This window comes from Antechinus flavipes, chromosome 3, assembly GCF_016432865.1.
Source record: "Antechinus flavipes isolate AdamAnt ecotype Samford, QLD, Australia chromosome 3, AdamAnt_v2, whole genome shotgun sequence".
NCBI lineage: Eukaryota > Metazoa > Chordata > Mammalia > Dasyuromorphia > Dasyuridae > Antechinus > Antechinus flavipes.
In genome coordinates, this window is record NC_067400.1 from 177,839,607 (window position 1) to 177,862,543 (window position 22,937).

A 22,937-nucleotide genomic window follows, 5' to 3' on the forward strand; every position below is an offset into this window, starting at 1 on the left:
TTTTATGATACTTTCTTTTAGAGTAACTTTACAGCATACTTGGCTGTTGAAACAGCTCTCTCATCTCCATCCCCTGAGCTGTGTTTGAGATTTTGGCACACTCATGCCAACTAATTCTTTAATTAGTTCCCAAAAAACTTGGAAAACTTTGAAGGAAACCCTTTTCTCCCTTCTTACCCCCAATTCACTTGAAAAAACTTAGTTCCTTAGAAGAAGGAAAATAAAGAGGCACACACACATCCTCTTTTCTCATACATGCTTTCTAAAAGTCATTTCTAAGGGAAAAATAATTAGCACCAACTTAGCTTCTTTAATTACCCTGTACAAAGTCCCCCATAAATTGTTTTGTAAAGGCCCAATTTTTAGATTACTTCTTGATTACATCATAATAGTTTAAAAAAAAAAAAAAGGCACACACACACACACACACACAAAATTTGTAAGGCCTTTTTTTAAAAATCCCATACCAAATCAAGGGACAATTTGAATGAAATCTGTTTTAGTGATTGTGTGTCTGTATACATGTTTTAAATTTTCCATGTAGGTTTTAGGATCTTAGGGCAATAGTTTTTTGTTTTGTTTTTAAAACAGAAAGGTTGTCTATTCTAAACCCCTGATTTTAAAGATGAAAAAAACTGATCCAGAATGTTTAAGCAATTTGTTTAAGGCCACACTGGTAGAGCTACAATTTCAGTCCAAGTTCTGTGATTCCATCACTTTTTTCACACAAATTTAGTTTGCTTCAGATTAAACTGGTTATTTGGTAGTGTTAGAATTTTTCATAAATGTCAGTTTTTTTTTTAAATAAATGGCAATATAGCATGAATAGTTCCGATTTGAAGGATAAAATTATGTATGTGTGGCCGATTTTAGCCTCTCTTTAAGAATCATCTTTATTCCATATTGTTAGAAGTAAAAATTACCTGGACATTTGCAGATACTCGCTTTTCTAAGATTAGTTAAGTGTTGTGATATGGAAGCCATCTGCCAGTGGCTGCTGGAGGTCTAATTCAGACCTGTAGAATGGATCTCTCTTTATATGAGAGGATGATGATACAGGAGCCTGAAAAGCAGTTGCTGTTCTCTGATCTCCTTTTCCCTCTGCCTCCAATTTATTTAATTCCCAGTCCACAAGCAACATCTGTGTCACTAAAAGATGCTTTTCAACTCCTTCAGATGTTATGATTCACAGCTGTGGAGGCTCTTGGAGAATTGATCTGCACCTTCTTCAGCTAGGCATGGTCCTTAACAGTTAAGTTTACAAATACTTATTAAATACCCATTGTATTCTAAGGCTCCCTGTGTGGGAACCAAAAATATGATGAGGTTTAGGTTTTGGGGTTCCCTTTAGAAGGGAACCAAATCATAAGGTCTAGATTTAGGGAACCAAAATGAAATTGATGAGATCTAGATATGGGGTACCTGAATGAAATTAGGGTTTTGTTGAGGTCTAGTGGCAGGTTCAGGGTACAGGGAGTCAAATAGAGTTCCCCTCACGATTGGCACAAGGATATGGCATTAAATGAAGTCTAGTGGCGGTGCAAGTCCCCAATAAAAGCATTTATTGGCCTGAAAAACTAGATTGATAAAAGAGGTTTGTTATGGGGTTTGGAAGTAAGGAAATAGGTGAAAGTAGAGATAAAAAGGGCACTGGGCTAGCATGTTTGGGACCTCTGCAAAGAGGGGATCCTAGCATGGCCCTTTTATAATGGGAGATTTAGCTAGAGGGGCCTGTAGGTGTAGCCCCAAATTTGGCTCAGATGGGGTTGGGGTGGGACAGGTCCGAATGATCTTCTATTGGAATTCAAAGGGACTAGGATTTGTGAATCAAAAGGTAATTACATTAACTAGGAGAGTTTGGGAATCAGAAAGAAAGGAATCTTAAAGGTACCACACCTGCATCAAGATTAGGGTTTCTGATGGTCAGGGAGTTAAATGATAAGGTCTAGTGGAAGTTTTGGGGTTCAGGGAACCAAATGGAAAGGTTTGGCTAAAAGAAGTTTATTATAGGGATTGAGAAGTAAGGTTAGAAATCGCGGCAGAGAGGCATAATGTCTGCTGGGGAAATAGGTAAGGGTAAAGAGAGGATGGCACTGGAAAATAATATTCCAATGGCCAGAGGCTTTCTTGGCATAACATGGCATGTTTAGAACCTTTGCAAAAAGAAGATTTTAGATTGGCTCTTTTATAATAAGAGCTTTGGCTCCAAGCTGAAGGGGGCTACTGGGTGGAGTCCCAAGTTGGCTCATCTACAAGCTGGGTTTAATTTGAGCTGGAATTTTAATAGAATTGAATGAGTTTTTTAAATTCAGTAGGGTTGGAATACTTTTGCTCTGGACTGAACCAACCCCACCTAGATAACAGAATGAAACTATCTTGTTTCCCTTGGATAGGGTCCCTCACTGAGGCAGAGTTGAAGATTTTTTCCTTCAAGAAATTTTAGTTTTGGAGTCCCTTCTTCACACCCACTAGACCCCTTCAGCTTGTAGCCAAAGCTTCTATTATAAAAGAGGCAATCTAAAATCCTCTCTTTGCAGAGGCTCTAAACATGCCATGCTATGCCAAGGAAGCCTCTGCCCGCTGGAATAATATTATTTTCCAGTGCCATCCTCTCTTTACCCTCACCTATTTCCCTAACCAGACATTATGCCTCTCTGTTGCGATTTCTAACCTTGCTTCCCAATCCCCCTAATAAACCTTTTATCAATCTAGGTTTTCAGGTTTGTAAATTCCTTTACAGAGAATCTCTGCACTGCCAGAAGAGGGTTCCCCAAAATTCCCTACCCTCATGCTGAATCCTGAGGGAATACAGGGGAGCCAAACCTCTCTATTTGGTTCCCTAAATCTAGACCTTATCATTTGGTTCCCTTAAAGGGAACCCCCAAAACTAGACTTTACCTTATCAGGTGGAATTCCAAGTTGGCTCACCTACAAGCTGGATTTCAGCTTGAGCTGAAATTTGAATAGAATTGAATGAGTTTCTTTAATTCAGTAGGGTTGGAATTCTTTTGCTTAGGACTGAACCAACCCCACCTAAATAACAGAATGAAACTGTTTGTCTTGTTTCCCTTGGGCAGGGTCCCTCACTGAGGCAGAGTTGAAGATTTTCTCCTTCAAGGAGTTTTAGAGTTTCAGGGTCCCTTCTTCACTTAGAACTGGGGACCCAATGAAAGGTAAGACAGTCAGTCTCTGCTCTGTGAGAGTTCACAATCTAATGAGGAGACAAAATGCAAACAACATTGTATAAACAAGACATGTACAGAGGAAAGGCAGTAGCATTAAAGGATAATCTAGAAAGATGCTTTGATATTTTCTTATTTGATTTGGTAGCCAACTTTTGCTGTTTTCTGAAATATGGCTATATTCTTCAGAAAAATAGAAAGTTTTAAAAGGAAACCACAAAAGGAAACTGACAGACTGTGAGAATCAGCAGGAGGAAGCAACAGCACACATAAAAATGATGACTGAAGTATAACCTCCTGTCCTGCTCTTAACTGTCCCATTCATTCCTGTGTAGTTTGTTTTCCTCCCTATTCATCTTTAAACTTTTTGTCATCTACTAAACAGTTCCATAGAATGCCATCCCCAAATAATCAGTTCTCTCCTCCAAAAGTTCTTTTCATTTTTCCTTTCCAAAGAGAGGCAAAATCTACTAAAATTTTCACCTCACCGTTGTCATGTTTAGAGATGAAAATTAGCATTTTGTTCATTCTGACTTTTAACATAGGGCTTTGTGTGTATTTATGCCTGATGTTTTCTCTGATCTCCAAGCACTCTTGATTCCTAGAAAGTTTATGTGTATGAGGTGGGGCAAGAGAGAGGAAGGGAGGAGAGAAATTCAGAAATTCAATTTTTTCTTTCTCATATCATATTTTCATATAAACCTCTTAGTACTCTTCTCTTGGTTGTGGGTCCTTGGTTTCCATGAGTTATTATTCTTTTAATATTAGGTCTATGCAGAATTACTTCTCTCTGGTACAGGGAAGATTCAGGAGTTTGTGGAATTAATCGAGTGAAGGCACTCTGTTGTGAATATACCCTTAAACTATACCTTAATTGTGACTTGATACTTTATAATTACAAATAGAGTTATAGCTTTAAAAAAAAAAGTTGCAGGTGTTTGTCCCTTTCTGTCCCTTTTAAAGTTAATTTATTCTTTTATTTCTGGGTTAGATTTAAACTTTGACTCCACCAAACTATGAGAGAAAAGGCGAGGGGGGAGGCGGGAAGAGCTTCTGTGTTTAAGCTATTTAATCTTGGTGTTTTGCAGTTTTTTGTTTGCACTCCTTTTACTGACAAATACCTTGTCAGATGGGAGATGCCCTTTCTCACAAGATCATAATAAACCCCCTTTTTGCTTTTTCTTACTTTGAAAGTCTCTGATTGTTTTTGTGGTCCATACTGTCCCACACAGGAGGAAACCTTCTGGCTACAGTTGTGTGGTTGAAATGATAGCAGTTATCAAACACGTTTGCCAAAAGGACATTCCTGTGGATGACTTACTACAAGATATGAACAAAGCACCATGCCTTACAAAAATACTTTTTAGGGATGCCTAATAACAGATTAATTTCACTTTAGAAGTTCATAGAAATTCATCTATTAAATCATAGTTTTGATACTTTTCTCATAGAAAAATGTGTTCTTAATCCGAGATCCATGGATAGATTGCAGGGAATTCATAATTTGGGAAGAAAACACATCTTTCTTTTCACTAATTTTTCACTAGTATTTAGCATTCCTTCTATTAAGAATGTAAGCAACAAAATTATATGAAAAGGGGGCCATATAGACTTCAAACTGCCAGAGGGATCCATGATCTAAAAAAAAGGTTAAGAATTCTTGCTGTAGATGATGGCTAAATTGCCTGGCGAGTGCCTATTTATTACAGAACAAATGTAATGCTGGAGAAACTGAGACAAGATAGAGATTAGAGAATATTTAATAATTTATTTGAAAGGGAAAGATTTACTGGAACCAAATGGATCCATGGTTTGGTCCGAGGGCTGAATGAGACTATTGTCCCCAAGAATCCAGCAGTGTGAGTTCTCAATGACCTATATAAATGTGGCTCAGACTGGATATACTGAGGCAGGGGTAGAGTCAGAATACTGAGAGTGGGAAGGGAGGGTGGAGTGAGCAGGGGATGACATAATAGGGGGAGGCACCCGGGACAAGGGGAGAGGCATCTTGATAAGACATTATCTGACATTCCGATAGTTTGGGATGGGGAGAGGCATTCTGATATTCTAAAACATAAGATCTTTTATACTTATCAATTATTCTGATAAAGAGGGAGGGGAGGTTTTGCAGAACTGAGCTTTGAGAAGCAGGCAAACTGAGTCAGGACTGGGTCAGGGTAATTAGAGAAACTGAGAACTGTGACATAACACTATGAACTTACCTACTTGTTGTAATGTTTAGGTGAGATAATGAATTTATATTTTAAATGCAAATTCTTTCTTTTCTCCCCATTCAAATTCTAGGGGCAAGTTTTCCCCTCCACATATATATAATGAGAATTCCACCTTTTATACTGGTACAAACCCTTTGACCAGTGAGCTCAAGAGACACCCAGGATAAATCTTGAAATCATAGCAAATAGATTGCCTGACTGTCTTCTGCTCCAGTCTTACACATAGGCCCTGTATATATGTAGCTTGGCATGTGCTAGCTATGTAAGCTTGGGCACATTGTTTAATTTCTCTGGGTCAGTTGAGTGTTTGTATTTGTGGGTCTGTGTGTCTTTGTTCTGTACTGGACTTGTGATTTCATCATTGTCAGAAACCTGTTCTGCAACTTGAGACTTTAAAGGATCACCTAAGGGCACTGATGAGTTAAGTGACTTACCCTGAATCACACAGCTTATAAAGGAGGACTTTCAAGTCCAGGTTTTCCTTACTCCAAAGGCTTTGTGCATATCCCATGCTGTTTCCCTGTACTAATAAATGAATAGCAAATGTTGGAATAACCTATCAATCCTTGGTGGCTTTAAACCTACCTTTAGGGATCCATGAAATTAAAGCTCTCTAGCTAACAAGCTTGGCTTGCTTATTTTAAAGCATAACCTTATCTGGCTCTTTCCGTACCCCCTTAAAACATTGATGATATGTGTCACTAATTAAAACAAGTGACCATAATTTGCAGCCTAACGATAATCACCCTAAAACTTAGTGCTGTAGGCCAGCCAATCACCCTGAACAACTATAACTAAAGGAGTCATTTTATGTATAAGCCTTAGTTTACTCATCTGTAAAGTGAAAAGGTTTGTGGTCTCTGAAATTCCTTCCAGCTCTAGATCATAGATCTAGTAGTAACCTAATTCACTACCTAAAGAAGCTGACAGGTAGGAAAAAAAAACAACCAGAAACCTGGTATCCTGTGGAAGACCAGTGTAAGATCATGTTGGCTTTCAAACTCACCCAAAGATTAGTCATTCCCATTGCATGTGAATGTCACATAGGGCTCAACACACAATGCATGCTCAGGATATGCTGCCCACAAGGCAGACAACCCAAAGTAGGAGACCATGACACAGTGAAAAGTAGAGTGGATTTAGATTTCTGGATCTGGGCCTCAGCCCTGTCTCTTAGCACTTGGTTGGTTACTTAACATCCCCAATTTCTTCACCTATGAAATTAAGAAATTGAACTTGATGTCCTCTGAGATACTTCAGTGGTCCTTTGATTCCTACTCTGAAAGTTTAGGGACAACATCAATTAACAATCATAAAGACAATAACTAACATTTATGTTGCACTTCGAGGTTTGCAAACAGATTTTTACATGTCTTGTCTCAGGGTGGGTGCTATTACTGCCATTTTGCACATGAGATATCTAAGGTTCAATAAAATTAAATGATTTACCCAGGATTATATAGAAATTAAGTTGCTGAGACAAGATTCTAACTCAGGTTTTCGTGAATACAAGCCCAGCTGTCTCTCCAGTGCAATTCCTAGATAATACTGAAAATTGTTGTTGATCATCCTTTGTTCTCAGTGGACCAAGAGGGTAATGTCTTGACTTGCAAGTGTATTGGATTTAAGTGTGCCGGACTGTGCAAAGTCATCAGCCTCACTCTTCCAGAGTCATGGAAGTCCAGTGACAGGATATAGATCAGAATGACTGCAAAGGCCCCAGAGGCAGAGGAAACTGTGGTCTTTTAAAGCAAAGGTCTTTTCTAAGTCATAGTTTGTCTGAGGCAAAACCCATTCAATAGTCAAAGGCTACATAAGAATTGAAGCCAAAGTTGGCCTCATTTGCCTTCACAAAAGAATCATTCTGGGAGGGGAAGACTCAAGAGTTTCTGGCCAGAAACCACTATTGCAATGACTCTGAAGTATCAAAACTCAATATAAACACATATACACACACACAGTACAAATACAGCCAAGGGTATGACATCTGGAATGATTTGAGGATCATTGTCATGGATTTTTTAGGTAAAAGACTTCTCTCTCCCACTATTTAATTAGGATTAACAGTCCTCTTTTCTTCCAAATGTAACAAAAGCCCTGGAAAGCCATGGGATTTCTCAAAATAAAGAGGACCATTCCTTATTTCCCACATCTAATCCTAGGGAATCAGTCTTCACCAATTAGGTCTGTAGATTCAGAAACCATATGATATCTAAGGCTATTATAGATTCCCAAGTGAGAACTAGAATGGGTGTAAGAAGGGAGATTCTCAGAGCCCAGGCATGGGGATCTGTGTACCTAATGGGCTTCATTAGGTACTTTGCAGCACTTTGACTGAAGCCACTGCCTTTGAAAGAGAAATCTCCAGAAAGTTAGCATCATCAGACTTCGTGTTTCACAAAGTACTCATCTGGTAGGAGTTGTCTGCTGCCCCTTCTTAAAAACAAGAGAAGGATAAATTAAGGATTTTACATTTCAGTGCTTACTCTCATTAGAGAAAATCAAGAATTGAGAATTTCAGGTTTAAAAAAAGACATTTTATTGTGCAATTACACTTGTCAGGATGAACAGGGAGTCTTATCACAATTGAATGCTAATTGTATAATTTTCTAGTCCTCTGTGGAGATTATCATGTAACAGAGCATGCATGGATGAAGCAACTGGTATACTTCTCATAGTAAAGTTTCCAGATAGAACAGGTATATATATTTATATATTATATTATATATTTACATATATAATAAAATTATTATACATATTATACAATAAAATATATTATAAAAAGCATTAAAATGTGCTAGCAATACTAGCTTTCTATGTGCTTATAAGCTAGGTGGCATAGTAGATGGACTCATGCAGACCTAAATTCAAATGTGGCCCCTAACACTAGCAATGTGACTCTGGATGAGATTTTAAGCTTGTTCTGCCTCGGTTTTCCTCCTTTGTAGAAAGGGGATAGTAATAGCACCTACCTCTCAGGATTGTTGGGAGGATAAAACATGATTATTATTTATAAAACACTATGTAAGCCTTAAAGTATTATATAAATATTAACTCTTATTTTTTTTTTATTACTACCAAGTATTATATTGTTGGGTATTTCTAATTAATCTACTTTTGAGTTCCAGGGTTTTTATTTCTACTAAGTAGATTTGCTACTATAGCTGTAGGGCATTGAAGTTGCACATTAGAAAGAGAATTGGACCTGGAATCTGGAAGATTTCTCTTTGTGAGTTCAAGTCCAGCCTCAGACATTTATTTATTCATTCATTTATTTTTGTTAAAGCTTTTTATTTACAAAGAATATGCATGGGTAATTTTTCCAACATTGACCCTTGCATAACCTTTTGTTCCAAATTTTCCTCTCTTTCCTCCCATCCTCTCCCCTAGCTGGCAGGTAGTCCAATACATGTTAACTATGTTGAAATACATGTTAGATCCAATATATGTATATATATATTTATATAGTTATCTTGTTGCAAAAAAAAAATTTGGTATACACAAATTCTGCAGCCTTTAGATTGTATGTTGTGTATACCAAATTTTAATAAAATATCTAGATTAGTGACTTTCAATTTCCCTCATTTTATCTTATATTGAATACTAATGAAGCTTTGTATGCAAAAAAAGCTAAGGAGAAAAAAGTAAGGAGGTGCCTTTCAAAAAAACTAAATTATATATTATATTTATTTTGAAGATTTGAAACACAAAAATTAAAATAAGTAAAAGTCTCCATAAAAAAAAAATCATATCAAGAAGAAAGAAAACGAAAAACAGAAAGAAAACAAAATGCAAGCATATAACAGAAAGCGTGAGAATGTTATGTTGTGTTCCACACTCTGTTCCCATGCCTCTCTCTGGGTGTAAATCCAGCACTCTTTCTGCTTAATTTAACTGTCTCCTTTAGACCCTTAAGTATACCATAAGTGGTAAAAGGAGACTCAAGCAGATATTAACAACTGTTTTTCAAATGTGAAACTCTAAAGAATATATAAATAGATTTTTTAAACATCAGGATGCTTGATTTTATAGAGGAAGCACTGGACTGAGAGCTATGGAAACATAGCTTGGAATCAAGACTGCTCCTCACTTTCTGTGTGATATTAGGAAATTCATTTAATTATATGATGAGATACATATCTAAAGACTATTTATACCATTATATAGATGTATTATATATGTTCACTTGAATATTCATACATTTATTTATTCATATATAAAAATATAGATATTTCTGTCATCTATATAATTGTGTATAAAATATATAATTCTATAAAATTAATTATATAAAACAGAATCTAAAATTAATCTAATTAATTAGAAATATACAGGTATATTAAATAATGTATTATAATACTGTTAAGATATATTTATAAATATTTCAAATGAAATATGATGAATACAATAAAAAAAGAAAATTCACTTTGTCCCTTGAGACTGTTTCCTTATACAGAAGGAAAAGGTGGAATTAGGTCAATTCTTCTTCAACTATCTTTATGTTATAAATCCCTTTGGTTACCTGAAGTTTAGGTACTCCCTCTCATAGTAATGTTTTTAAATGACTAAAATAAAATTTATGGGATTATAAAGGAAATTGATTGTATTGAAGTGAAGTTATTAAAAACAACAATCTTCATGAACTGAAGATTGGACTCCCTGCACTAGATGATTACTCAGGCTGCTTCCAATTCTCATATTTTTTTGATTTGGTATGAAGCTTTTTCTAAACAACTCAGCCCTACCAGCTAGTTCTGAGCTTCTTAGGAATTTGGGGGATAGAATGAGTGTACCTGTGGCAGTTAATGATTGGGGGGAAAAGGGGGATATACCTTGTGGTCATGGTACTGGGAGGAGACACCATTATTGTGCTATTATATTGCTGCTGTAGTTGAGGGAGGAACTGGATCCCAAAACAATCTTTCTTACTAGCTCTCTACTTCCCACCAAAAAACAAAACCTTCCTAAATTTGGCCAAGGGTTTGTGAGATATGCTTCCATCTAAAAATCCTTCAAATCCTTTTGAAGAACCTCTGATGCCATAATTTGGGCCACATCCCAAGATGAAAACAGATGCAATAAGCAATAGTACTAATATTGGGATTTGTGGTTTTTTTTTTAAGTTGTGTATTTCAGGATAGCATAAATATATTTTTAAAAAATTATCTTAGCAATCATTTACTTTCTCTTTTACCTTCTATCCTCCAATGAAAAGAAAAAAAATTTTAGCAAATAAAATTCAGATATTTGAACAGTGAAAGTGATTTATCATGATAATACTGCTCTATCAAGATAATATCTGTTCCTTTCTTTTGAAGACATTTATTTATTTGTTTGTTTATTTACAATAAGGAAGACAATGTGGTACAGTGGAAAGATTATACTGATTATATGATCCCTGATATGTTACTTTAAGAAAAAGAAGGAAATAAGTATTTATTAAGTGCTTACTATGTAGTGGGCCCTGGGCTAAGTGCTTTTACAAATATTTCATTTGATTCTCTCTTGCTACGAGTAATTTTCTAAGATAGTCAATTGCAGAATAGTTGCTGATCTGGGAGTTTTCCTTTACCAATGAAATCATAAACCTGAACCAAAAAAAATTATATTAAGCTACTACATCATCTCTTGCCCCAATTTTTCCCCCTCGAAGTTAAATGAACCATTTCATTTATCATTTTTTCCTGCTCTGTATTTTTTCCAAAATTTCATAAAATGAATATTTGAGGCGCTCTATCCACTATGTGAAAACCACCTATGCTAGCACATTCCCCTTCTACACTTTTACTTAAAGAAAATATTCTAAAGGATTTATGGCTATTCACAGTAAGAATTTTCTGATCTCCAATTTCCTTCTCACTTGATATAAGGAAGTATAAGGAAGTAATCATAACACTGTCCAGAAATGGCAAGGCTCTCTGTTCTTAATAGTCTCAGCTAATAATGCCTCAACACTTAAAAATAAAGTGCAAAATGTCAGTGTTAGGAAAGATAATTAAAATAAGAAGACAGGAAAGCTCAACCAATTCATCAGGAAGCCAAGAATGTTATGACTCAGTTTCTCAGCAGAATATAAAAATATTCTCAGGTATAAAGTATTCTATGTGGTCCATCAAAGAATTCACTCTGAGCACCATTCGTTCTTTGGGCTCTTTTTTAGGCTGCCTTTACTTAATTACCAATCAACAACAGAAAGAGCATAGCTTAATCAATTAATGTACTGGATTTGGAGTAGCAAGACCTGGGTTCAAAATTAAGCTTTTAAAGCATTAGGTATATGAATTAATGTTAGCCACAATCCTTTCATCACAGGAAGGATAGAGAAAAAAATGTGTTGAGAGTGGAAAAAAAATCACATCACCAACTTGTATTCCTTGGAATTTGATCCTTTCTATGACTTTTGGAGTAATTTAAGGGTAAATTGATTCCAGAGCAATTGTTAGATTTTCATTTCAAGCATTTATACCTCTAAAATAGACAAAAGCTACAAAACAAGGCTTGACTTACTGTTTTGTGGAATGTCTAGACTTAAGGAGGTAAGAAATGTTAATAATGAAGACTGAACACAAAAGTCTAGGTTATAGACTTTTTTGGGGGGGTAAGTAAGGGGGGAGAGAGGGGGGGAGGAGGTGGAGGGGGAAGAAGATCTGGTTGTTGAACATTTACCAGCACTCTTCCTGTTATTATTGTGTTCCTAACAGACTTTCTATTTGTTTTCCTAGGTATATGGTTCTGGGTCTCAGACTAGAGCATTCCAATATGTCAGGTAAGGGCATATTTATTTTTTGTAACATGTAATTATTGTGTAGCATCTGTTAGCCAGTTCTGGGGACAGATAAGATAGTCCTGAAGAAATCTTCTTTTTTATTTTGTAAAGTTCCAAAATACACTAGAATAGAGGCAGTTGGAAAAGATCCATTTCTGTTTTTAAAATAAATTCAAAAAAATTTTTTAAATCAGAAAGCCTTTTTTTTCTTCAAAATTAATTCACACTAAATCCAAGTTTTACATTTCTCTGTTAGAAATTAACTTTGGTGGATTTTCTTCTAATCCATGCTGCCATCTAGTGTTCTTAGGAAAAACTAACACCTGTAGCACATATTTAAAAAATTTTTGTGATTCAAGGGAGGTAGGATATGTAAAGTGCTTTCTAATTTTATAGCTTTATGTAAATGTGTATTATCATGATAATGATTTAAGAATCTCCATAATAGCCCTGAAAAGTAGTCATATATTTTTAAAAATTAGTCCATTCTATTTTTGGATAGCTAAATACATGATGGGCAAGACCACTTATTTCTGATCTAATTGTGTTTTGTCATGTACTTCAATATAAAATACATTTTCACAAGTTATACTCTTCCCTATGAAATTCCTCTAGTCAATAGGATATGTTCCTTAAAAAAATTTCCAGTAATTTTATAACCATGAATATTATAGAATCATAAATTTAAAAGTAGACAATATCTTCTCAGTCCTCTGGTTCATCTTCCTCATTTTGCCAATAAAGAAACTGAAGCCCAAGGGAGTTGATTGTCTTGGCCAAGCAAAAGTAATGTGTGACCTGTTCTTCTGGAGTTCAAGTGGCTACTCTACAGGATGTTCAAGAAGTTCCTCTCAGCTGCCGTATAGTATCTTGACTGATATATCCACCAAACATAGGGTTACGTGGGCCATCATAGTGACAAGGAAAACTTGGTCACAAATATAATTTAGTGCCATTTTTAGATTACTTTCTTTTAGGTTTATAGGCTTATAGATGAAGAATTATAAGAACCTTAGAGACCATCCCTTTCCATTTTGCAGATAAAGAAACTGAGAGGTTAAAGTGATTTGTTTTGGGTCATACATGTGGTATTCCTGACTCATAAGTTCAAAAGAATGACCTCAGCATTCTAAAAAAAAAAAAAAAAGGAAAGCTCTTTCTATTGGGTCCTTTACAATTTGGGAATTTTTTTTAAAAATAACTTTTTATTGACAGAACTCATGTCAGGGTAATTTTTTACAACATTATCCCTTGCACTCACTTTTGTTCTGATTTTTCCCCACCCTCCCTCCACCCCCTCCCCCAGATGGCAAGCAGTCTTTTACATGTTAACTATGTCACAGTATATCCTAGATACAATATATGTGTACAGAACTGAATAGTTCTTTTATTGCATAGGGAGAATTGGATTCAGAAGGTAGAAATAACCCAGGAAGAAAAACAAAAATGCAATTCATTTCCCAGTGTTCTTTCTTTGGGTATAGCTGCTTCTGTCCATCACAATTTGGGAATTTTTAAAGGAAGTCATTCCTTATTCCTGAGCCTTCAATGTTTTTAAAAATTGAAATAGTCTGCACATATAAAGCAGAATGAATGGTGAAAGGACTCTTGATAGTAGTAATACTACTATTAAGTATTGTTTAGTACCTAATAGGTTTGAAGATAAATTTTGAGGAGATTTTGCTACCCAACCCTATGGGTAGAAAATTCATCACTTTGACCCATTTTAATTTTCTTTCCTCCCATCTTTTTAAGGATCCTCATTAAATCAAAATCTAATAATATTAACTAATATTTATATAATGCTTTATGACAAAGATGCTTCAGATAAATGGTGCAAGTATTATTCTCATTTCACAAATTAAGAAAATTGATACCAAAGAGTTAAAATGATCATTGGGTAGTTAGAGTGCCTAATCTAGAGTCAGGAAAACCCACCTTCCTGAGTTCAAATGTGATCTCAAACACTTGCTAGCCATGTGATTCCAAGCAATTGACTTAATCCTCGTTGCCTCAGTTCCTCATCTATAAAATGAACAGGAGAAAGAAATCACCAACCACTTCAGTAACTCTGCCAAAAAAATCCAAATTGAGTCAAGAAGTGTTGGATATGATTGAAACAACTGAACAACAAAAGTCATGAAGATAGTTGGTGGCCCTCCTGGGACTATAACCTAAATATCCTTACTTCAGTGCCATTTTTATTTTCTGTAGAACAGCTCTTAAGTCATTTTGATTCCATCATCTCTACTATTTCTTTTGTTTGAAAACCATGCCAATAAGCCAAGATTTTTTGTTTATTCTCTTAACATTCAATTGCTGTCTATTTACATCATTCACCTGGTGTGTTTTGCATTTTAAAATTTCACAAGTTCCAACTAATTGGTAGAAGAAAAAGAGAGTCTTTGATAAATGCAGTTTCATCTAAATGCTAATATAATGTTACTAAGTACAAGTCCTGCTTGAATGAAGACATTCTGATGTTCACTCATTTTACAAATTACAAATGCTTTCCCCAATAATAACCCTTTCAGTATAATCCCTATTCAGTATAATCCCTAGGTTTTCTTTTCCTAGACTCTGAGTTTTATCCATGATCATTTGATGATGTTGGTGATGGTATTCCTGAGTGTATAGATAATGAATTTACATATTCAAAGTTAAGTTTTGTTGTTTCTACTTTCCCAGAATCTCTTGAATGCTTGCTTCCCTTTCTCACATACCTTTCACCCTGCTTCAGTCCCTCACGACCCATTCTGTTGCAGTAACCTAGTTGATCTCCTTGCCTCAAAGCTTTCCCCACTCCAATTCTTCTTATAGTCAACTGCCAAAGTGACTTTAATAAAACACCAGTTGGATGTTTTCAATTCCCAACCTCCCCATCCCTGTTCCAAAGCTTTTCATTCTCACTTCCACATTCTTGCTGGTCTGGCCTCATTCAATACTCAGCTTAAATCCCACTTTTTGAAAGAGACCCCTTCCTTGTCCTCACCACTGCTAGATCAACTCCCACTTATTCTATATCTATTTTGTATATACATAATATTTTTGCATGTTGTTTCCCCCTTACTAGAATGTGATCTTCTTGGAAAGACCATATTTTGTTTTGTTTTTTGCCTTTGTATCTTATTGTTTAGTACAATGACTAATATGATCCATTGCTGATAAAATACTTACTGACTTCAGTGAAATCTCAATACATTTATTCAAAAAAGAATCATATTTTGTACCTGCCCAACAGTTCACTGAAATTAAAGAACAGTGATATGATTGTTAACTTTGCTAACACTGTTTCTATTGCCACTCAATTATTAAATATAAGAAAAATTTTGCTGATCATGATAAAGACAATAGAGATAGGCAGCATGAGCCATAGTAGATGGAGAACTGGCCTCAAGGCAGGAAAAATTAGGTTTAGGCCCTATCTCTCTCATATAATGGCTATGTGATCCTGGGAAAGTCACTTAATTTCTAAGTGACATAGGTCCCTTTCTAAGTTGATCTTGCCAGCATCAGCTGATCTGCTTTAATGAAGGGAATTGAGGATTTCACTATGTCAGTGAAATCATAGATTGAATCCAAAAAATAATGTCTCATTCTGAGGATAACTAAGATTTATCATAGTTTTCTCTTTCTTATAAAAATAACTAACATTTACATATTGAATTCTAATTACAACCTTGTCAAGTTAGAATTGCAAATGTTATCCATATTTTAGACACAAACTGAATCTCAGAGACGTTGACTTGTCCATGATCTTATAGCAATAGGTTAAAGCAACAAGATTTAAAATTCATAACTCATCTCAAACCAAGCCCAAGATTCTGCCTCTGGCTAAAGTAGAAAAGTATACTGTTACTTTTCAACTATTCTATCTTCAGTTTGCCTGCTGTAAATATATAATATGAAGGGACTATTCATTTAAGCTCTTAGAGAAATGGTGTTCATGTTCATTCACTAAGTAAATCTTTTCTCCCTAAAAGGCCCCTAATTCTGACTAAATTATCACAAACTACAAAAGCCCCAAAGAATCATTTCTGGACTTACAATAAATAAATAAATGAATAACTAGGTAACTTAAGTAAATAATTAAATGTTTAGAATGCCTCCCCCAAATAAATAACAAATGAAATTTATATAGTGCTCTAAAACTTATAAAGCTCTTTATATATATTTTCCTTTGAGTCTCACACTCAGTCTTTAATGTTCTTACAAGTATTATCTCATTTTGTAGATAAGGAAGACATTAAGTGTTTTCCCTGTTGTCCATCACTACTAATTATACAGCTAATTAGTGTGAGATGAGATTCCAACCCAGAATTTCCTGATTTCAAATTCGTTATTCTCCTATGCCAACTTTCCTTTTAAAATAATAATTAATATTTTTAAATAGCACTTCAGTTTTTGCACAGTGCTTTACTTATGTTATATCTTTGGGTCTTCACAACACCCTTGTGTGTACGAAGGATGTTGTCATACCCATTCTACAAATGAGAAAACCTATGTGAAACCCTTGCTCTCAGGATCAGAGTCAGTAATGGTATTTGAACCTTTGAATCTTAACCTTTGTCTTCCTCATTCCAAGTCCAATTTTCTTTCTGTTTTGCTAAGCTTCTTCTTTTAGGAATCTTTATATATTAGGGCATTCTTTTCTTTGGCAAAATTAGTTTCATAATTTTATCAATATTGAGGACTTTCTATGAAGAAAGTTCTTTCATTGCAAATTAGAAAATTTTCTTTAATTTAGAGCCATAGAAATTTGAAAAAGTTGTGACTTTCTTGGGGCCACATAGTATTAAGTTTCAGAAAAAGGACTTAAATCTAAATCTTTATGACATTTAGACCAACCCTCTATCATTTATCATCCTATATCTCACATTTTATATTACAATTAGGATTAGGTATGAGAAAACCTCTTAACCAATAGTTTCCCATTCTCACAATTTGCTGTTTCTAATCTTTTGGGATGATGTTACTTAGTCATCATAATGCAAAATTAACTGTTTTTTCCAAAAATGTGTCATCTAAGTAAGGAATATCTAACAATTCAAATTCATAACCAATTTCATTTTACCATTGCTGTGGTTGATATTTTCATGGTCAAGTTATGTTTTCATATACATTAAAGTCACATTATTTAAAAAAAGTCACTTTGTCAAAATGACACTTGATAAGAACTTTAGGTTAAATATAAGTGTGATCTGTGCAGGGTTGACCTTAAAAGTTGCCAGATTATGTTATAAATTATCCATCATTCAAAGCATGGTTACCAGAATCCTGTTAGCCTTATTATTTGATATTAACTTAAATAACTTTACTCTCACCATTTCCATCCCCACTCCCTACCAGTTTCAGACTAATTATAATAAGTAGTATTGAATGGCAGCTTTTAATGTCTGAAACTGAATCTTTTCAGGCCACATTGCTAATAGAAAACACCTCCATTACAAAGAATGTTAAGATGGTACCAATGATTCACTGCCATAGTGATGAAGTGACTTTTTTTGGTCAGTTTCTCTACAGTAGAGAAATAATCAAATGGCTGGCAATTATTGGCATGAGTGCTTGATTTGTGAAAAAGAATGATTTGAGCATGTTAGTATAAATATGCCCATTGGTTATAAATGGAAAATTGAAAAGTTTGCCAAAATAGCCCCCCAAAAGATTTTTCTGTTTAAGAGAAAAGCAAGACTGTTGATCATTGTCTTTTGCTTTATACAATTACTTTTTTTTTTTTAATCTGTAACATGACTCGTAATGCCCTGCTCCTCAGTGGTAACAATGCACAGAGAAGGATCAAAATATTTTAAAATTTGCATCTTTCAAATCTCTGAGATTTGAGCTCTCTTGAGAGCTCTCTCTAGGAATAAGCTGCCTCTCAAATAGGAATAAAAGTGTCTTTTGTGCAGTACTGCAGTGTCATTTTTACAGAGTAACTTTTTTTTAACAGAGCCCCACTTTAAAGCTTCTGAAAATAAGAACCAAATCTTGGTAAGCGGAAATTTGCTTACTTCTCTTCACTTTTCATGGACCAACCAATCACAATCCATCTGAAACATTTGCAATTCCCTGACTTTTTTGTGTGGAGTGTTTGAGATTGTTGTTTGGGGAGAAGGAGGAAGTTGGGGTGTTGGAAAACAAGCCATAATCACATTTCAATAACCAATATTATTTGGTTTGTCTTTGTAACATACCAGTCTGGGGATCTCCATGCTTTGCACAATTCTTTCATCTCAGTGGGCTTTTGTTTCATAATAACATTTCATCTGGGTAAAGAAATGCTCATCATTGTCCATCAGAGCCAAATGGGTAGGGACACATCAGACATGGGTTTTCATTAGGGATATAAGAACTTATTCTGTGAACATCCATCTCAATTACAAGATTTGTTTTTTGGTGTTTTTTTTACATTCTTCATATTTTCCGATTTGTTTTTGGTGGGGAGGAACCAAGAAATTGTTTTTTCAATAGTCATTTATTTTGAGGAAATAGACAACATGGCTTTCCTTCTTTTGCAGTGACTTAGTGAATGGACTTGTGGCTTTAATGAATAGCAATGTCAGTAGCCCTGTCAACTTGGTAAGTCCTTTTTCTTCACATTTTCTGTTCTCCATTGGTTGGCAGGAATATGACTTTCTGGTAAAGGTCCTTATGAGTCTGAATTGTAGGGTCTGTCTTTTCTATCAAAAAAAAACTTTGGGAATCTAAATGGTTTTTTTGCTGGGGAAGATGCACAGAGTAAGAAAGTTTTACAAGCAAAATATTTCCATAAATATGTTTTACAAAAGATCATAATGAAGGAACTCGGAACTCATAAATGAAGACCTAGGTCCGCTCAATTTGGCAACAACATGCATAATCAGGCAGTATTAATAAAAGCTTTTTAATAATACTTGTAATTATGGAAATTACATGCATAAATTTGTGTGTCCCTAATTTAATACATGAATGTATCTTATGTAAATATCCTTGAGTAACATGGAAGAAGAAGCTTTTTCAAAGATAATGTCTCACTGATGAGAGTTGTTATAATATAACTATGAAAAACAGCCTTCTTGCCAAGAAAAGGATGCTGGCTGGGTTAATCAGGAGATCTGAGTTCATATTGAACCTCTGATAACTTGCTACTCTTGATTTGGGGCAAATTATTTAGTTTGCTAGGGCTTCAGTTTCCTTAAGGCAACTAGGTAGCACAATGGATAGAGTGATGTGCCTGGAGTCAGGAAGATTCATCTTGAGTTCAAATCTGGCCTTAGAAACTGTGACTCTGGACAAGTCACTTAACCCTGTTCATCTAATTTTTCCCATCTGTAAAATGAATTGGAGAAGAAAATTGCAATATCTTTGCCAAGGAAATCCCAAATTGGGTCACAGAATCAGAAACAACTGAACCAACAGTTTCCTTCTATGCAAAGTAAGAGGTTTGGACTAGCTAGTCTATTGAGATCCCTTCCAATTAAACACCTGTGATATTATGAAAGCTTAGTTTCCCCATGGTCCTTGGGTTTTTGTTATTATTACTGTTAATATTATTATTATTAAAATAAGACCCTAAAATAGTTAAAACTCGTCAAAATACCCGTCAGAAAAAGTAAAGATATGTAACTTAAGAAATTTATTTTCTCAGATTTAAAAAAAACAAATGAAAGATGTAGCTTGTCACCTTGAAGATATGAAGTTAGCCATTATATTTAGAAACTTTTAAAACAGTAAATGAAAGTAGACAAGCCTTTTTCTTCTCTTTTCATTATTAAATACAAAGCATGTTCAAGTGTATGTGTCTTTTTTATTACAAGGGCTACAACTAACCAATAAATACTTGCATCTTGTATGTGTTAGATTTATAATTTCTCTTTTATGTGGAATTTATATTTGACACTAGATATTATCTGATTTAAGCAGTAGACTTTGCTTTTGTTTGCCATTTATGTCACTGTTCTCATTAGGGGCTCTACCTTCCGAATGATTTTTTTTTTATTTATATTTACTTATATGTTTATAATGTCAGACATTGTGCTAGGAACTTTTCAAATATTATCTTATTTAACCATCACAACAGATCTGGAAACTAGGTGCTACCTTAATTTACAGTTTTTCAAAGAGAGGAAATTTTCCAGTTGAGGAAATTGAGATGGACAGGTTAAGTGAGTGCATTAGGTCACAGTATCTAACTCATTTGAACTCAAGGCTTCCTGACTCCACACTCAGCCATCTATATACAATGGTTGCTGCTGCTATCATACTTGGAAAGGTAGTGGATAGATACAATGTATCATCAGCCAGAGTCTATAAACATGAATTTTGATGTGTTAACAGCCCTGAATGAAAATTGCAACTGTGATGAAATAAACATATGTATGTTCTAGAAAGCCTGTTGCCTTCTGCTATCAGTGAACCTATAAACATCTTACAGAAGATTAATGTGATGCTTAATTACTCTCATAACCAGTAACCATTTCTTCCTTAGGGGAACCCAGAAGAACATACAATTCTGGAATTTGCTCAGTTAATTAAAAACCTTGTTGGTAAGTAGGATAAGTCATTTCATGGGTGAACTTCAATATGAATGTTTCCTATCAGTGGCTAATTCCTTGATTAGCAAATGTGTAATTAATATAAGCTAATTGAATTGAATAAAAGCAGAGCTTTTATCAGAGACATTTGTCTTCTGATGCTTTAATTAAATAACAGCAGGAGAAAAGGGTGTCTTTGGTTTTGTTTGGGATTGTAACTGTGGGCTTGTTTCTGTGATAGATCCTTTTTATTCCCCAAAGTTAGGTCATTCTGTGTAGGTGAAAATGATTTGTTTGAGGAGCCTATGCTGAGTGAGAATGGAATTTTAGAGGGTGAAGGAAAATCACTTAAATTGTGTATTGTTTGGTGTAGAACACATCAGCCAGCTCTATAAATACTATTTACAATTCTGACCAGCTTTCCCGTGAAATTGTAAGAGCCAACATAGAAATCAGGGCAAGAGATAATAAACCAGCCAATTGAACCCCACAGTGACCCAGAGCTTTGTCTGATTCCAGACTCAGTTCAAGTCCAAGCAATCTATCTCCTGTTAATATGAGTTTAGTCCCCAGCCCTGAGCAATTTGTGGAATCTTTGGAATTTTTTTTTCTCAGTTCTATACCCATGTGTAAAGGGAGACTAAAGATTTCTGCTAAACAAATATGGCACTGGCGTAATTAGGCTTTGCTGAGATCAAAGCTTTTATTGTATATTCATTTCTTATTAGCCACTTATAGATATTCCTGAGATCATGTGGTTTAGCTACAAATGAGTTTGACCTGGAATCAAAGGTCAGTGTTTTTCACCCACCTGATCTGAATTCATGTCTTTATTATACACACCTGTCAGCAGCAAGGGCTTTATTATTGGATCTGACCTAAGAAAACCTCAAATCTCCCTACAGTAGGAGGCAGCCTTTTTGGAATTTTGATTACTGATCAAAGGAATACGTGTAGTTCTTTCCTCATTGGCCAAGCTGAGGAGAGGGACTAGTCCTGAGCTCAGGGGCTCAGATCACCAGGTTCATTCACTTCCTTTGTGTTCTCTGACCCTTCAGATAACTGTTCCCTCCTTCTCCCCCACCCCAACATCCAGGAAGGAGTCTTTTTAAGAAATTAAATTAGGATCAAAGATTTAGAGCTTAAGGGGATTTAGAGGCTATCTGATCTAATCCCTTCATTTTACAAATAAAGAAACTGAGACTCAGAAGGGTGAGAAAGTAAATAACAGAAATGGAATTTGAAGTCATCTTCTCGAACCCCATATTTGGAATAATATCTACTACACTGTTCCTCTTCCTGAAACCTTACTCAATTTTTGCAATCTCCGAATTACATAAAACAGTAAAGGTTTTCGCCATCAAGATGGGAGAGGTCATTTTTAAGTATCCCTTCTCAGATATTTGAATAGATGTATGTATATATGGCTTTTAGCTAATTACTTAATCTTTCTGCCTCAGTTTCCTCATGTATAAAACATGACATGAGACTCAATGTCTTCTTAGGTCCTGTTCAGGCCTATGATCCTCTGACTCCTGGATTGCCCCTATGTCTTAAGAAGGTATAGGGCTTTAATGTGTAATAGAACTAAGTTTTATTTCTATTTCAATATAGGGAGGGACCAAGTAAGGAAATTGATTTTATCAATGGAGATCAGTACTGTTCTATAATTTACACACTTAGATAATTCTGTGAGTGACTGAAAAGTTGAGTGATTTTCTGGATATCACAATGACAGTATGATTAACCTATTATCTGTATTAATAATAACTTTAGTTTCACTTATAAGAGGTTCTTATTAAATTACAGCCTTCACTAAGATTCAACTACAGTGCCTCATTGTAACAAAGTGGTGACCTTGGGGTCTTTGAGTGGAAAAGAATTTATCAGACCCAAAATGGAGGGGCAGCTAGGTGGCACAATGAATAGAGTACTGGACCTGCAGTCCAGTTGAATTTGAATTCAAATCCAGCCTTAGATACTAGCTGTGTGATGCTGGACAAGCCATTTAATCTTGTCTAACTCAGTTTCCTCATCTGTAAAATGAATTGGAATAGGAAATTGCAAACTACTCTAGCATTTCTGCCAAGAAAACCCTAAATGAGGTCACTAAGCATTGGATATGACTGAATAACAACCAAAAATAGAAAAGCATTTCATCACAGATGCTAAGAAAGATTGACTTTAGCTTGATAGGAAATTTTGTAGAAATTCTGGGTGCTATCAACTAGAGAAGTATCTTATT

General features: G+C 35.1%; 1 protein-coding gene across 2 annotated transcripts in view; it reads left to right on the top strand.

Annotated features, from left to right (window-relative positions):
• The window catches only part of UXS1 (UDP-glucuronate decarboxylase 1), a 144,770-nt gene that overhangs the window by 115,736 nt on the left and 6,097 nt on the right, over positions 1-22,937 (top strand). For both annotated transcript variants that reach the window (XM_051984301.1, XM_051984302.1), the window contains exons 11-13: positions 12,136-12,179; positions 18,698-18,758; positions 20,647-20,704. In XM_051984301.1, coding sequence (XP_051840261.1) covers positions 12,136-12,179; positions 18,698-18,758; positions 20,647-20,704 — 163 coding nt within the window. The remainder of the gene's footprint in view (positions 1-12,135; positions 12,180-18,697; positions 18,759-20,646; positions 20,705-22,937) is intronic.